General features: G+C 36.7%; 1 protein-coding gene across 6 annotated transcripts in view; it reads right to left on the reverse strand.

Moving 5' to 3' along the window:
• Positions 1–17,150, reverse strand: part of U2SURP (U2 snRNP associated SURP domain containing) — a 39,697-nt gene that overhangs the window by 7,816 nt on the left and 14,731 nt on the right. For 3 of the 6 annotated variants that reach the window (XM_064385807.1, XM_064385805.1, XM_064385803.1), the window contains 17 exons: positions 15,959–16,053; positions 15,840–15,875; positions 15,657–15,739; positions 15,110–15,275; positions 14,484–14,695; positions 13,500–13,543; positions 10,129–10,233; positions 8,883–8,949; positions 8,623–8,786; positions 7,370–7,532; positions 6,806–6,885; positions 5,697–5,784; positions 4,008–4,130; positions 2,951–3,107; positions 2,529–2,624; positions 1,875–1,941; positions 760–922 (listed from right to left, as the gene is read on the reverse strand). In XM_064385807.1, the coding sequence (XP_064241877.1) occupies positions 760–922; positions 1,875–1,941; positions 2,529–2,624; positions 2,951–3,107; positions 4,008–4,130; positions 5,697–5,784; positions 6,806–6,885; positions 7,370–7,532; positions 8,623–8,786; positions 8,883–8,949; positions 10,129–10,233; positions 13,500–13,543; positions 14,484–14,695; positions 15,110–15,275; positions 15,657–15,739; positions 15,840–15,875; positions 15,959–16,053 (1,909 nt within the window). Of the gene's footprint in view, positions 1–759; positions 923–1,874; positions 1,942–2,528; positions 2,625–2,950; positions 3,108–4,007; positions 4,131–5,696; positions 5,785–6,805; positions 6,886–7,369; positions 7,533–8,622; positions 8,787–8,882; positions 8,950–10,128; positions 10,234–13,499; positions 13,544–14,483; positions 14,696–15,109; positions 15,276–15,656; positions 15,740–15,839; positions 15,876–15,958; positions 16,054–17,150 lie in introns of those variants that run through there. The other 3 variants (XM_064385806.1, XM_064385804.1, XM_064385808.1) reach the window with 2 other exon arrangements.

Here is a 17,150-nt window from a genome sequence, read left to right on the forward strand (position 1 = left end):
TAAATCTGATTTTACATGGCAGTGTATGCCAGAAAGGCTTCACTGCTACACTGCTTCACTTTGTGCTAAATTCCAGTTCCTTCTGGAAGGAAGTTACCTTCTCAGCCAAGCACAAGCTCAGAAGCCAGAACAAAGCCATAACAACCTCTGCTGACTAAGCTTAACAGCTACACTACCACCTGTACTTGGAGAAAGGAGAGAAGAACCAGGGAGCCCTACGAAGTGCATGCAGGGCTTCAACTGAAATACCTCCAACTCATGACTACATGGGTTAGCTGTATCTACTTCTTTGTTTGATGGCTGAGACAGGGAAAACAGACACTTTTAAATGCAATAAAATACAGATACTTCAAGGCAAGAAACAGAAAAAACAAGAAAGGTAGAGGACTAAGGCCACATCCGGAAGTTAATCCCAAAAGTTAATTTTCCAGGGGGAGGAAAGCGTAAGGGTATCCAAGCGATCTAAAGCTACAGTGGTACTGAAACAGAAGAGTGAAAAAGAACAGTCCTTCTCAACAGGCAATATGCCCTGACTCTATTCTTCATTTTTTCCTCCATTATTTTAAACGTCAAAACCAGGCAAGGTAAGGGTGTGAATAAACTAACCTTTACAAAAACACACTGGACTACAACAAATCCACTATGTAATAGGACTGTAATTATTTCAGTAAAAACAATTCCCAATTGTATGAAGAGAACTCAGGAAGGGCTGAGGACTGGAAAGGTACAGAAGGGTGGCACAAAACACCCCATGCTCACCTCTATCTCTCGGAGTTTGGCACGCTTTTCTTCACTCATTTCTGAGTATTTGACTGATGACTTGGAGTCAGGCATTTCCTCTTTAATAGGATTGGAATACATGTGTTGTTCTTCTGACTTAGAACTCTGTGTGTCTTCTTCATCTTCACTTTCTTCTTCTTGACTTTGAAGAAAACATACAGAATTAACTAAGATCTCTTAAGTATATATGAAATGTACTATCTCTCTTAGTTTCTAGGATTAGTTACTAGTTTGGAAATCTGTTAAATCTGTAAGTCTGCATCTACAAATCTGTATCTAGCTTTCATTTTTATTTAATTAAACTGCTAGTTTTTATTACTCACACAATTTACACTTTTCATAGAAACAGAGTGCAGAATAATTAAGGAAATTTACAGTCATCAAATACCTATCTATCTCAGCTACAAAAGGAAACCCACTCCCTCAGTAGAAACTCTAAGTGCTGTAATGGTGCTTCCCAGGTATATTAAGTTTCATAGAAGAACAATATTTACTACTTTTGCTTTTGGGAGATAAGCCTGAGAGATGGCAGATACCCAAAACTGTATTTCCAGGCTGGCCACTAGAGTGCTGCAGGACTCCATGCAATGCAGGAAGTATTTAAAGCATTAACTAAGAGACCCTCTCAGCTGCCTGAAGAGCAAAGTAAAAGACAATTCAAAACCAACTTCTGTTGGCATGGGCGTATCAGCATCCAATGAAACACCTCAGAACATGGCTCACTGTGCTTGTCTCAGCAGCAGAAGGAAGAGGTTTAGATTCACTCATATATACCTGACAGCAAGATTTCCATACTACTACCTTAGCTCTTACTATTTGATGCTGAATTCTCAAATCACCATAAATTCAAAGATTATTGTTAAAAACTCTACCAAAAGATGTAATTTATCATGTTAGAAAAAAATCATGGGGGCTGAAAGCATGCTGCACTAAAATCCTGAGTTTTCTCCATTTTCTTATTTTCCTACATTCAAGATTTCATTTTTGTTCTACTCATGTAATAAATAATATATATATCTTATAAGGAGTTCCAAAAAACTCCATGTTAGACACACAAAATAAGTATGTTTTCATTAGAATGAAAAAGTATTTACTTTTGAATTTCCTCCTCCTCAGATTCTTCATGTTGGTCAAAAAGCTCCCACTTAGAAGTAGTAACAGCTAAAAGAGACAGCAGGATAATTTTAACAAAAAAGCTACCATTTAATCTGAAAATCAGTATTTGTAATATAATTATAGTAAGATATATACAGCATATAACATATAATAAGAATTACAGCATCTAGCACTTAATACAGACTTTCTGTTTCACAGAAATATTCAACCAGCCCATTATCAGAATATTTACTACTCACAGAGCTATTCACTCACACTGCACATCACATTGCAGTAAATCCTTCAAAATCACACAAGTATTTGTCCATTTGTAAAACATTATCTTTCAAACCAAAATTTAAAAAGACTGCCAGCCACATGCCCAGATTTTTGTTGTTTGCTTTCAGTATTTATTTTTAATAAACTGGAAGTTACTTTTAAAGGTTGATAGGTTATTGAAGGAGAACAACCATAACAGAACACACTATCTTCCTTTTTGGTTAGAAATTCAGTGAACAAGTTACAACAGAAAATCCTAATATGTTACAACATGAATCCTATTAGCATTTTAGCACAGATCACCTGAAAAGAATCACTACATAAGGGACATTATGCTTTCAGTTTACTTCAGAAGAGATACTTTCAGAACGAACCTTGAGCTTCCAGTTCTGATTCATCCACTGCTTCCCACTTTGAAGGGGCAACTTTAAATATAGGCTCATTCTTCTTTGAGTCTTCAGTTGTATCCACTGAAGAAAGAGACAGAAAAATAACTTAGAAAGCTTCTAAGAACTTGAAACCAAAAAGTACTAAGACAACAGTCAGAATTAAACAATGAAACAGATTATACAATCTTAGTATTTGCAAAGTAAAGAAATCAGTGTTTACATCCTGCTGTGTAGCATCAGAAAACACCTCCTGTGTTTCTGAAGCAATTACTATCTAAAGACAGTACAGCATATTGAAATTAATCAACATTTTACAAAGCTACACGCCAGATCAATTCTAGAAAAACTACGCAGGAAGAAAAGATCCAAGACCAAAGAATCAATCTGAAAGTTGAAACATTTCGTACAAGGAACTCCGTCAAGATCATCATCCAGGGATTTAATTGGGACTCCATCCAGATCATCAATAGGAGCAGCATCAATAGGAATTCCATCCACATCTTCTAGTGGAGCACCATCGAGCTCTTCCTCAATGGGAGCACCATCAAGATCATCTGGTACTTCCTGAAAGCAAATAATATGTCATTATTTCAAGTACAAATCTATATTGCTTTTCTTTACTTCTCCAATTATCAAATAATTTCTTTTTAAAGAAGCACTTTTATAAATACCAAAACCTCCGAAATACCTACTTCAACAATTTTTGCTAAGCTGTATAGTTGCTTATTGTAGGGGAAATAACACAACAATATCTCCCTATCAAAATTTATAGGCAAGAACTTGAATTTGTCCACAATGTACTGGAAGCTTTCTTCTTCTTCAAAAGAAGAGCTATTAAGCTGAAGTTCAGCTCAAAATCAATCAGTTAGAGTCAGATAAATCATAACTCCTTGATATGAAAGTTTCCCCAAGACCATTAAAATGAACATCTGACACAAACGGACTACTTAGCAGGAACAGCAATTAAAGGAACACACAAATTATAAATACAGCTGTGTATTCTAACTTGTTATGTACTGTCCTTCATATGTGTGTATTCACCCTGCTTTTCCACTCCAATAAATCAGCTTTAGTTAAATTATACTCCTCCCTCCAACAGCTCTGAAAGGCATCTTTCCACACAGTTACAATGCCTGAAACTCCACTCAGAATTCAAAGACAGGTATTACAGAATATTTCCAGCACAAAGGAAATACCTGTCATTCTGTACTAGTCTTTGCTCTGAAACACTTTCACACTGAAACTCCATCACAGCACCTAATCTACAAATAAGAAACACATCAACAGAATAAATAGTATTTTCTTCTGACAATATGTTACACCTCTGTTTTGGAGCAAGGACTTGGAAGAAAGAAAGGTTTATTCACCCTAAAAGAGAGAGCAAAATAATCCTTGCCAGCTCTAATTTATATTAACACATTTTTTTCCCTGCCATCTGCAAGTATCACTCCTGAGGTCACTTACCTCTGTTTCTTTGTCTTCCATGATATTTACAAGTCCCAAGAAAATATTCTGTAGTTTGATCAGAAATGGTTCTGGATAGATTGCCCAGTCTTCCCACGCTCGGAAGCATGTCATCACCCGTTGCTAGAAGCAAGAGGAAAAAATAAATGCTAAAACATTTGTACTGAGAAATCTTATGTGATGGGAAAAAGACCATAGAGAACTACTACTGCAGACAACTATTCTTAAGCAGTTCCATACTGAAGTATATTACAATGATACCACACTGGGGAAGACTAGTAATTTTACAAAAACACATATATAGGAACTACATTTTAAAAAATCTCACTTGGGTTTTATTTTCCCTTTAAATTCCTGTTATATTATCCATTTTGGCTGTTGCCAGTTCTACCCTGACAGTAAATTTCATTCTGCTCCAATGTTCGAAGCAGGTGCCTCTACCAAATCTAAGAGAAGATATCTGTTTGTAAAATAAAATAACTAAAATTAACACTGGGTTACACATATTATTGAACTGAAATTGTGTTCCTACTGTCATTTTGTTCAGCCTGGAGAAGAGAAGGCTCTGGGGAGACCTTAAGAGCCCCTTTTAGCACCTGAAGGGGTTAAAAGAAAGCTGGAGGATTTCTTTCTGACAGGAAAAGGGGAGAATGGCTTCAAAAAGAAAGAGGATTGGTTTAGATTAACTATTATCAAGATATTCCTCAGTGTGAAGGTGCTGAGGCCATGGCACAGGTTTCCCAGAGAACCTGTGGCTGCCCCACCACCCCTGGAAATGTTCAAGACCAGGCTGGATGGAGTTCAGAGCAACCTGGTTCAGTGAAAGGTGTCTCTGGCCATGGCAGGGGGTTGGAACAGGTGATCTTTAAAGTCCCTTCCAAAGCAAATAATTTTATCATTTTCCTTTTTAAAAAGCTTATTTGAAAACATGTGTTTCAGTTCAAGTTTGACACACTAAATGTAACTGAAGATGTAGATACATGAAAAAAATCTGCCTCTCTTTATCAAATAATTTAAGAAAGTTTTAAAATAGCAGATAACTAAAACTGATTCTCAATCTAGAGCAACTGAGAGCAGAAGGAGGACAACCAGGATGAAGATCTTAATACACACAAACTAACTACTCTATAAGCTATGTATTTACAGCTTCTGACTGAAAAATAAAGAAAAAGAGTGCAGAGGCATCATGAAAACAGAAGGAAAAGGGTCGAGCATGAGAAGCGGAGAGCATTTCATCTCAAAAACCACTTTCAAGTACCCATGGTCAGACTGCTTATCAGAACTCTAAAATAAAGCTTGACACAAAAAAAAAAAACCCATCTAGAGGTAACTTTTATGTTGTTCTACTCAGGAGCTTCTTTCCCACATTGAGCACTTCCACCCCAGTTCACTTCTGATACTGAAATAGAGGTGGCCCTGAACAGTAAGAAAGCTAGAAAGCCTTGTTTGCAAGTCAAGTGTTAGGTAGACAGACATCCTCTCAACTCCTCAACTGTACATCTACTGGCACACTTCAGCTGGCAGATGCTCATTTCCTTCCTTAATTGAAGGCTACCCTTGCAAAACAGAAATTTTTTTTAAAATTATTCTTTTTAAAGCCTAAGCCACCTGTCATAGTATGCAATCTCTTGTGCAGGAACATCTATTTATGTGACTTCTATGTCATGTAAATAACAATGAAATACATACCTTGAAATTTTCAGACTGTAAATGGCCTTGTATTGTACGGTAAGTAGCATTGAGATCAGAGAATATCTGACATAATTTTGTTTCAAAACTAGAATTAAACATATACATTTCTTTAGTTAAACTTTGTCATATATGTTTTTTGGACATACACAATTCATGAAAATACCTGGGACACAGGACTCAAAAGCACAAGGTTCTGATCCTTACAGTAGCCATGAACTGAACTATAAAGCAAATATGATTACTATATATTAAATCACCTTGGACAACAACAGAACTGTGAAGGGAGATCTTCACATCTGCTGCAGTCTCTTTATACACCCTGGAAAGATTGGAGGACGATAAAAGGAGTTTTACAACCTTAAACAGAATGAAAGAATTGTCTCAAAATTCAATCTGTATTTTAAAAAAATTCTTAGTTATACTTGTATTCTAATGTATTCAGTGAGGCCCTCAATGAAAGCACAGTGAGCAACAGCTGCCCAGCTTCCCTTGAGCTTCTCACAGTGTGTGAAAAATAAACCAGCACAACACAGACACATTGCAACAAGAAACATCAACTGCAATCACTGGTTTTATAACATGCTGAGTATTTCCCACCATGCTGCCCTAACGTTAGAGACTCTCCAGGAACTAGACACAAATATGACAAAGATACTGTCCCATGGACATTCTTCCTAAATTCTCCTCAGCACCTTAGAAATAAAATATATAATATCCCCTTATACCTTATCTAAGGTTTATGGAACCTTCATTTTATTAAAAATAAATCTCTTTTAAAAGGTACTTATTTGCTTGAACTATCTGCTACACCATATCTTGAATATTATCTTCAGGCTCTTTCTGTCAAGAGGCAGATGAGGTATTCTCACCTTTATGGAGTTCCATGCAGCAAGTGGTCCCTTGCATAGGGCACATGCATTTTCTGCATTACCAACATGCTGCATCTTACACATTTTCATGCAAACAGATATAAATACCATCAGTCTGTAATAACAGTAGCACAGAAAAGTCTGAATTTCCTACAACCACGTTTATCCAGAGATGTACATACAGAGATGAATATAATAGGGTTTTTTTTAACTGGCAATCACCTAAAATATACTTACAATTTTCTATAGTAGGAAGCATTGGCAACTTTAGCTGAAGAGTTGTATAACACATCCGACACTAGATACAATCTTGCGATCTACAATAAAAACAGTCAAATTAAGTCCAATTTAAATTCTTCAGAAAATAAAGGCATTTTCACAGAAAGAATACAAGACAGTTTAAACTATCTGGAAGTACCTAATTAGAATTAAGTGCAGCACAGATATATTATTAATAAACATTTTAAGAGGCAATTAGCCCCCTGTTATGCTCTAGGGTACTAACTACTGTAACATATCACCACTGCATTACAAGGGAGAATCATGGCATTCCTGTTTTAATTGTCTCACTTGAACAGATCATTTCACTGTTCTTAATTTCACAGTAAGGCAAAATATTATTTACAAGCAACTTCAGAAATAAAAAATATGCAACAAAATTCCACAGAAGGGATGATACCTAAATTCAAGTCCACACTTCAATACTACCTAAAACTTATGAAATAATGCTTGTAAATTACATGCACATGCTGCTAAAGGAGCTCTTCCCCCAAAATACAAGACTGTAGAAAATCTCCACACCTTCTTAGGAAGAGGAGTCTTGAGGATGGACAATGACTCTGTAATGCAGTCCACAATTTCTTCAGCAGCCTCCGCATTATTGAGACAGAAAACCATTGCATCACCAATGTCGTTCTTCCGAGGCGTTAACCCACGTAGAATTTCCTCTAATTTGTCCCTCTGTCTGAAATAGCAGGAATTTTAATACTTTCAATATGAAATGGAAAGTACTTCTGCGAATTTCCATTTAACAATGTTTTTTTTGTTTTCCATCTTAAGAAGAAAAGCAATTTTCAGTATTTTCATATTCTTTTGCCTGAGTTCTTTAAGTGGTTCATGAATTTATGTGTCCATATTACACAAAGTACAAAAAATTCTCACTCAAGTCTTGATTACATATAGAAATCAAGGAAAAATACCTGATAATTAAGCACATCAGTATCTCTAATAAAGTAATTATCTTTAGTTTAGGCCTAAACCAAATGGATAAATCTAAAGCATGCAAGTCATTACTGGTACAGAATAAGAAACACTAGATGCACAAAGCTAGTAAATAATTACTTCACATTTTTCCTGACCTCCATATGCAGAGAACTTTTTTAAACTAATCTTTTTGAGCCTTTCCAAAATAAGTTATAAGAAACAAATTGTATATTAAAAGCTACAGAGGCATGACTGTTGTGGTAATTATGAAGAGAAGAATAAAACAAAACGAAAAAATTCCACATGTTAGTAACACATTTGTAACAACAGCAGCAAAATTAAGAAAAGCATGTCTCTATTTCCAGTACAACAGCCACTTCCAGTACACTGACACTTCACAGCAAAGAACTCTGATGATCTCTCTCTTCCTGTTTAATAACAACTGTTCCCAATTTTAATTTCTGATGAACAGCATCAGTAAGTTTAAGATTACAACAATGGTTTAGTTTGTGAGTCATAACAATGTTGAGAAAGATGCTACATATCCTCAGCTACAGACAGCAGCAGAAAATGGGGAAAAACTCTCATCTTCCTAATCCCTTTCAACTTAAGGGTTCATAAAATTGGAATGAAAGGTTCAGTGATGACAAATCTAATCAAGTCAAGGATGTATTCAGCTACAAGTATGATCAGAAGCACTGAAGTGAAGAGACACTTACTCAGACACATACATGACACCATGACAAGTATGAAAACTTAGGGGATGACACATTAGAACTACAAAAGCACAAGGGGCAAACCCAGGCAGACCAGCAATGAAGGCAGCACCATCCATCAGTGCTGCTACATACTCTTCCTTAAGTGCACCCTTCTTGTTCGGCTCCTCCACAAACGCTTCCGTTTCCTGCTCTTCTGACATCCCGTGCAGGTATGGATTCAGTGGTGGTGGCCTCCAGAAGGATCCATTTTTGAACATACGGAAATCTTCTGTCCTCCACTTGGTTGGAGCATCCCCCTATGAAAAAAAAACAAAACCAGAAGTATTTTTACTTTGTTGCTATTTTACTTCACTATGCTTGAAGCTATGAACTATCATGAAAATTCTACTTGCCTGAAGAATTGAATAAAGCTTCCATCTATAATACACATGGGCTGGAGTCTGATTTTCAAATAAAAACCTAAACCAAAGAGCAAAGAAAAGACACAGAGCATATTACAAATCTTGAAGTGACAGAAATTTAAAGGAAGTAATAAAAACACCCCAACCAAACCCTGTTCAGAATCCCACCTCAGCTGCAGAGAGAACACAAGGAGCTAAAATCATGTACACCCACAGCACAGTCAGAACATGTGCAACTGCTACACACACACATGCAATCTGCAGAGAGCAGAGCTCCCCAAAGGCACAGCACTGCTCAGAACTCAAGAGCAAAACAAACAGGGTCAGAAAGAACAACTGTGCAACCTCACAGCAAAACAGAAGAATCATCAGTGCAAAGAGTCACTACAGGAGCAACTGCAACCTCAGCACAAGTGATGCAGGAGCTTGCAGTTGCACAGTGAGGTCATCAAATACTAAAGGACCTGAAGTTTTCCACCAGTAAATTGTCTGGCAGAACACTGGCAACATCTGATGGAGGATGTGGGAGACAAGCAGGCCATTTTTAATGGCCAGGATATTTTCACCTGCGTATCTTCTCACTTTGCATATAAAAATCATAAAGAAGCACTTCAAACTTACTGCAAAAAAAACACTACTAAAAAGTCATTTAGCGCGTCCCTCAAAACCTTTTTTGAGAGACTGCATTTTACAAGAAATTTAGAAACTGGCCCTTTTTTACTCCATTAAGGACAAGCGCCCAAAATTCTCAAAACTTCCCTATGTCAGCTGAAGTTTAATTCTATTTTAACTGACACAGAAGAAAATTTATTCCCACCTCTTGCTAAAGGTTAAAAAATAGGCTCCAGGAAGAGTGGACCTCACATTGAGTTTGTCTGTCTGGGGGAGGAGGGGGATTTTTCCTTTTTTTAAAATGCATGCTACTGCTTCCATTGACTGTGAATCCCTCAAAAGAGTATTTGTTAAATGGTACTTATTTAAATATATAGAAATTTATTACACAGTGTGTGTGTGTACTATTTCACTTATTTACATGTACACATTAGTAACAATTGGAATAAAAATGTGTTCTTCCTTATAAAAGGATAGTACAGCCAAAATGCAATTTGTGAAGTCTGCGTCTGCACATGAAGACAGACACAGCAGAAGTCAGTCTTGTTAGTATTTTAAGAATGCAGAATGTTAACAACAGTGAAAGCAGCTGGTGTTATGTGCAATGGAGCAATGTAATAAGCACCTGAACATTGGGTTGTTGATTTCTCGGTTCATGATCATGGCTTCGAACATGGGCCCTTCCCGAACCACAAACTCTATCATTCGATGTATCAAAGCGAGCAAATTCCTACAACAACAACACAGTTAAAGAAAAATTGATTCAGACCTAACACTATATAAAACTACACTCCACCTAAGATACTACAACTGTGCAGGAGATTATTTTGCTGTATTGTTAAGAAATCTGCATCAAAGGTAAGGCAACATGGAACATATTATAGCTTTGCATCACAGACACGGGCATTCTAAAAATCAAACCATGCCTAGCAGTGGTGGAGTAAGAATTGAAGAGACCACCTTCCTAAATTTCCATGTGTTAGCCTACAATCATGTCTTGCTTAGCAGAAACCTCATACACAAATATGGGCACCTGAACACCAAAGTACAATTAGCTATCAAAAACTAAGCTCTCATCTACATTGGCTAGAAGTAAGACTGAAGTGTTAGCTGAAGTTCCACAGGGGAACAAGTGGCTGAATATTTTGCTCAAAATAAAACAAACATACTTCTGAACGTTCAACAGAATCTGAATTCAGCTTTCAAACTATTCAAGTATGAAAGGAAAAGCAAATAGCCTTCTTGATGCAAAATAGGGCATTATATTTACTAAATTTAGTTCACCTCTTTTTGGTCAAGACTCGACTACTGGCATAGAACAATGATGTCCATTCTTGTGTGTCATTCCATCCCATGTTCCCTCCCTCAGACACACAACAGAACTAAATCACAATTAAAAAAATAAAAATCTGTATCCCTTCATTCAGCACTACATCCTGCGACAGGCAAGAAGTGGATGTGAAGTGCACATTTTTCAAAGCAGAGTCACTTCTAAGCAGGCTAACAGGAGACAGTCAGAAAAGCTTTATCAAAAATAGTGACAGCCAGTTTCCACCCCTTTGGGGTTTTATGGAAACAGTGTCCTGAGTTTTTAAAATAGATTACCTACATATAGCAAAAACTTCACAGCACGTGTCCTTTGAATGTGATGCAAGCCAAAAAAAAATACAGATTTTTGCATTTTTATATTTATTTTCGTAGATGCAACAAATATTAGGTTTTTACATGTAATGCATTAGATTTCCATATAGCACTTTTTTAATGACTAAAACTCCATAAATGTTACATTGCAAAATTGCAGAATTTTCTACTACTTCTTAGCAATCAGATGACTATTTTCTACTATCAGTATTCAAAGTTTGGCCACAGATATAATGAACTAGATTTTTAAAAAATCAACTTAAAAAATAGTAATAATAGAATAGCAATAGAATCCTACCCCAGCCATCTGCAAGTGCTCTTTTAAGCCATCTAGCACTGAATCTGCATTTGCCTCAAATATTACACAAATAAAATCAAACTGCTACCAGTTCAATTTTCCTGTCTGCTTTTTATAATCCCAGAAACACTGCAAAGAGGACATAGTTTCAACAACTCTGTAGCCATTTTATTTACAGCAGCGTTCTGAAAGTCTGAACAGCCAGACTCTTCTTGTTATATGAACTATATTTGAAAACATCAGCAAGAAAGAAATCTACAATAGCCTTCAAGCCCCTGAGCTATTACAGCATTCATTTATTTTAAGGCAAATCCAGCGTGATCACTTCTGGCTTCCTGCAAATCATCACTGGTTTTCATCTAATTTTTCTTTCATCAAGTAGAATCAAGTTGTGTAAGAGCAGCTTATGCTTGAATAAGAACATCTGCTTCGTAAGACCTCTGCTGTATGAAAATAGATTCAGCTCATCCCATATCTGAAAGAGGTTGTTGCAGGCATTTTGGTACGTAAGATGTGACTACTCGGAAATGAATTTCTCAGAAAAAATAATTGATTATACATACTCAAGGTTTGCTGTTTACTAAGAAGAAAGAGATCTTAAAAAGAGTATTGAAAATTTTTAGTTAAAGGAGAATAATTAAACGTATTATCCCATTAAATTCCATCAACATTTTTGCATGATGGGATGCACTGAGTAAGGAATGGTCTAAGCAATTATCATTGGCAACTTCCAAAATCATCAAGAAAGGAATTACTAGAAGTGTTTTCAAATACAACTCATTTAACAGGAGTTCTTATCATACAGGCTTTTAAAATGCTACAGTAAATAAAATGGACATGGAAAAATAATTTTTTTTCTCTGACAGCTACTCTGTGAGCACTGTACAGTTTTACAAGTACTTGTTCTACTACTCAATATGTTTCACAAATCAAGACTCCTGGTTGGTCGCCCCAATTATTCAAGTTTCTACCCAACAAGAATTGTACTGTCCTAAAATTCCATCAAAAATACAGTACACTGGAGCATGTACTGACAAATTTGTTAATGCACTATAACCAGCTTCACAAATCTCCTGCTGCCCCCTCCCCCCACGCGAAAAAAAGAAAAAAGGGACTTTGTGACAATTAAGACAGTGTAGTAAAAAACCGATAGTGCATTATTTTAAAAGGTCATTTAGCTTAAGTTGGCCAACAAAAAAAAGGTTTTTCAGTTATAATAAAACCACATTTATTGGAGCCGATCGTACCAATGTCTGGTCAAAAACTGTATACTTTCCCAATCCATCCCATGATGTTTTCCTGGTCCCCCGCTGCCGCAGACAGTTCAGCTGGTGTTGCTCACCAAGGCCAATGTCAAAGAGAATTTGGTAATCTTTTGTGCTTCTTTACTTTTAAAACAGTGTTGTGTTCCTATGTTTGGGAAAAGGCTTTAGCTTAACTGAGCAAGAGTATACCTAGACTAGCTTGAAGGCAGAAACAGTGACAGGGGACCAAAATGGAAAAATATCCTTGCATAATACAAAAGTATCTTTTGCAGTGACAAAAATTATTAACTGCTAGACTTAAAAAATTAGCAAAAATCAAAATTGAACTGGTTTCAACTGAACTGGTTATAAAAAGAACAATTCAAAAAAAAAAAGGAAAAGAAAAAAATGAAGAAAGAAAAAAAGAAAAAAACAAGAAAAAAAATTTAAAAAAAAGAAAAATAAAAAAGCCCCACAGCTGCATCTCCATATGCAGAGGTTTATGTCAAGACTTAGGCTGCATCTGTAAGTCAGTGTTTCACCCTACTGCTCACTCACAAAATTACCCTGCATCTCTCTTTAGTGATCAAATTAAATACAAAATATAATTACTTAAGTCTACCCTTGCTTAAAAAAAAGTTAGTAAGACAAGAATAGTTAGACTGTAAACCACACACATTTCTTTTAAGTGTTATAAAATAACCATTGCTCAGTCAAGCCATTACCTTTTCCACAACATCACCATTTTTCTTTAAAATTCCGAAGGGGAAATTTTCTATATTTAGATCAGTAATAATAAAGAAAAACATGTACCTTTCTGTTGGGATAACCACTTTGACTATGGCTTGCGACAGAGTCTGTATATGAAGTCACATCAGATAATAAACATAGAATATGTGAGTATTGTTAACAAGTAACAAGCAAAAATATACATATGCAATGAAAATACTACACATCTATGACAAACTTTGCAGGCAATCACTGCTGTGAAGTTATAACTAAGCAATTACACAAAATTCAAATGGTTGTGTCAGTGAACCATGAAGGTTCACTAATTGCAAAGTATCAGAACATTCCTGTCAGAATGTACATTGAGGCACTGAATAGGAACTATGCTGAATATACAAGAAAGGAGTTCTTACGTTTATGAAAAGATTCTAAACTATTTGACTTGGATCATGTTGGTATTACTTTATTCCCAAGTCTTACAAAAAACAGCCCTGCATTTAAGTGTCATTCAAAGAATCAATAAACTCTTACAAATGTAAATCAAGTTGGTTTGTGATTTCAAGATACTTACCCTTTTATCAGCTAATATTCCACAAAAAGAAAAGTTTGAAAACTGACTTCATAAGTAGCATAAAATACTTACTCAATGTCCAGATTAATTACCTTCTACACAAAATACATCAACTCTTCTAGGGTAAAAGTAATGCTACCCAAATTAATATGTAGGATTTTCTATAAGGAAAACAATTTAGATACTGCAATTTGGCAGCCAAGAAAAGGGGGGGACGTAGGAGAAAAAAATCCAGGGAGCCTGGAGGGGGAAAATGATAGCCAGATTTTAAGCAGCACTAAATTAACCAAGAGCCAATATACTATACCCTAACACAGACATGAAATAGAGCTTCAGGAATTAAGTAGGTTCCCTTGGGCTACAGCAGGGAGCCAGAGAATCTGCAGACTAAGGGCTGCCAAAGTCAGCCTGAACAATGCAAATCTATGAAGCCATTGAAATACTGTCACAGATGTAGTATTTAACAATGAGATACGGCCCAGGGTACTGTAAGTTACCTTCTCAAAATCTTCCTTGTTTTTTGGTGGTGGTAACATTGGAGCATTAGGATTCTTCAACCTCTCCCTAGGCTGGGCATTGAAAGGCAGTCCTGACGGGGGCGGCGGCAGCGTGTGCTCCATCATGGAGGGTGGAATGTAGATTGGATGTGGTGGTATAGGTACAGCTTTGCCCCAGCCCAGCTTCATTTCAAACGACATAATCATCTTGCCTGAAAAAGTGAAAAAAAACCCCCTCCATTATCATGATGTTATAAACAGGTTCTGCATCACTTGAGACTTCTTGCTAAGTGCAACATGTAGGTTTGCCTGCCACCGTTCACCTTTTGCTTGCGTTGTTGATTACTGTTATTACATCTATCAGACTACAACAGAGGCAAATGAAGGCCTATTACACAAAATGTTTCATTAGTCTTCCCCCAATGTCTGTCTTCAGGACACTACAGTACACAATTGCTATTGTTTGACAACATTCAGTTGCCAGTAGAACAGTCAAGTGTAAAGTCACTGCCAGCCTGGTATCTACTGGAGTTACAGAATCCATGTCACTTGTCTGATAAAACAACCTGAAAATGTGCTTACAGTCTGCAAAGATAATTACAGCCCTGAACTGAGAATCTGTTTACCATTTAAATTCTTCAATGCTCTTTCAGCATCTCTCCTGTTCATAAAGGCAACAAAGCCACAATTTCTTTCTCTTGCTCTTTCTTCATCAGTTCTTGGCCACATAATTTTAACACTTGCTAATGGTCCAAAGCGGCCAAATTCTTGACATAACATCTCTTCATTCATCTACAGGAGAAAGAGGTAAAAATTAACATTTTGCCATTGTATTTCTGTGACAGATGTTCGTATTATTGTCCAAATGTCAAAATTTTCATTTTTTTAGTTTCTTGGCATAACACCACTTCATTGACAGCCCCCCAATGCAATCTACTGCAGAAACAAGAATCTAAAAAACTGCACTTTTAACTGAGCCCACTCAAATGATTGAGATATGATCCACCTTGCTTAGGGATGTCAATGGAAAAAGAAATTTAACTGAGCTAGAGATTGGTAGTCTAAACCTTAACTTTTCAGCATTATGTTCAGAGCGCTTATTCCAATGAATATTGCAAAAAATTTGTCTGGGCCCAAACGTGCCAACACTGCACTCCTTTGCTCCAAACTTACCTGAGGATTGATGTTTCCCAGATACAAATTTGTTGTGCTTGGATCTCCAACATCATGTGACCCTGGTGCATAATCATCCAGTACTAAAATAAAGGAAAAAAACAAACAACAAAAAGAAGTCATAATCCCTGCTATGCATTTAAATGACAACATTAAATTGAATAAGAAAAGAATCAGTATTACCACCAGATGATCTGTTTCTTCTTGAAGGAGCATCCACTGAATATAGAGAAGGAAAATATGTACAATTTAGTCTACAAATCTTGTAGCCCAGACTAACATAAAAAATAACAACTACTTACTTGAACGCCGCTGCCCATCTGAATCAGACTGGGGTGGTTCAAAACGACTCAATCTACCTTTTGTTTTGTGCCTTTCATCACGCTCCTCTTGGATTCTAAGAAGCAAGTTTAAAGTGAGCAACAACTTAAAACCATTCTGAAGTTTTTATTCTAAAATTTTGAATTGACTTAACAATTATGAGAATTTTTAATATGAAACAATGAGTTTGTTAGAACTTCCAAGTTGCCAGTATGACTGAACTTGTGTTTCATCAACTGGAATGTATCTACCAGCATTACCCCAGCTGCATGCTTCCTCATTCATATTGTCAGGCTATTTAATTCTCAAACAAAACTGGAAATAAGAGCTGTGCTCTGAAAAAGTGACTCCAATTCCACATCTAACTGCCAGAAATCCACAGACCACTCAGGTGACTTTTAAAGACGCACACAACTCCTTAGTGTCTATTTATCATTCCAGCTTTTCTAAGCCTTACTCAGAGGCACACCCACATGACTATTTCCAGAATAAACTGGATTTCATCTCAGTTTTTAACTCTGAGGACAGTACTCACAAGTTAACTATTTGGTTCCCTGCAGTCTGGCCTTAAATCCTGATATGAATCCCAGGAATACAAGGCTGTCCGTTCAACACATTTACACCAGCTAAGGAACACGCAGCAGTGAGGCTCTGGCACTCCTCACAAAAGCCACATATGGGTTTAGAATGTTGTACCTACTGCTTTCTCATGCATAGATTCATTTGTTTTCCATCACTAGCATCAGGATAAATATCTGGCACTCAGCTGCACTCAATACATGGGCTGCTCTTTGCTGTATTCCAACACATATGAAAGCGAAACAATCTGCTTTTTCAAGCATTATCCAGCTTGTTTTCAATGCTATGCAAGTTGAAGTCTCTAGACTTGAATTACAACTCTTATTTCTGCATTACTTAGCATTAAAGCTCAACCTCTTCCTACAAATTCCTCTGGATATAGTTTAGAAACAGTGACGAAGCTCACTCTTTTCAAGAGTGACAGACATTTCATACTGCCACCAATCTCTCTGCTACACCCCTGCACTGGCTTTGCTGGGCAGGTTTTGGTCCTGGGGGCTACAGGGTGGCCTCTGTGAGAAGCTGCCAGAAGCTTCCCCCACAGCTGATGAAGCCAACACCAGCCAGCTCCAAGATGGACCCAACAATGGCCAA

Source organism: Passer domesticus, chromosome 11 (assembly GCF_036417665.1).
Source record: "Passer domesticus isolate bPasDom1 chromosome 11, bPasDom1.hap1, whole genome shotgun sequence".
Lineage (NCBI taxonomy): Eukaryota > Metazoa > Chordata > Aves > Passeriformes > Passeridae > Passer > Passer domesticus.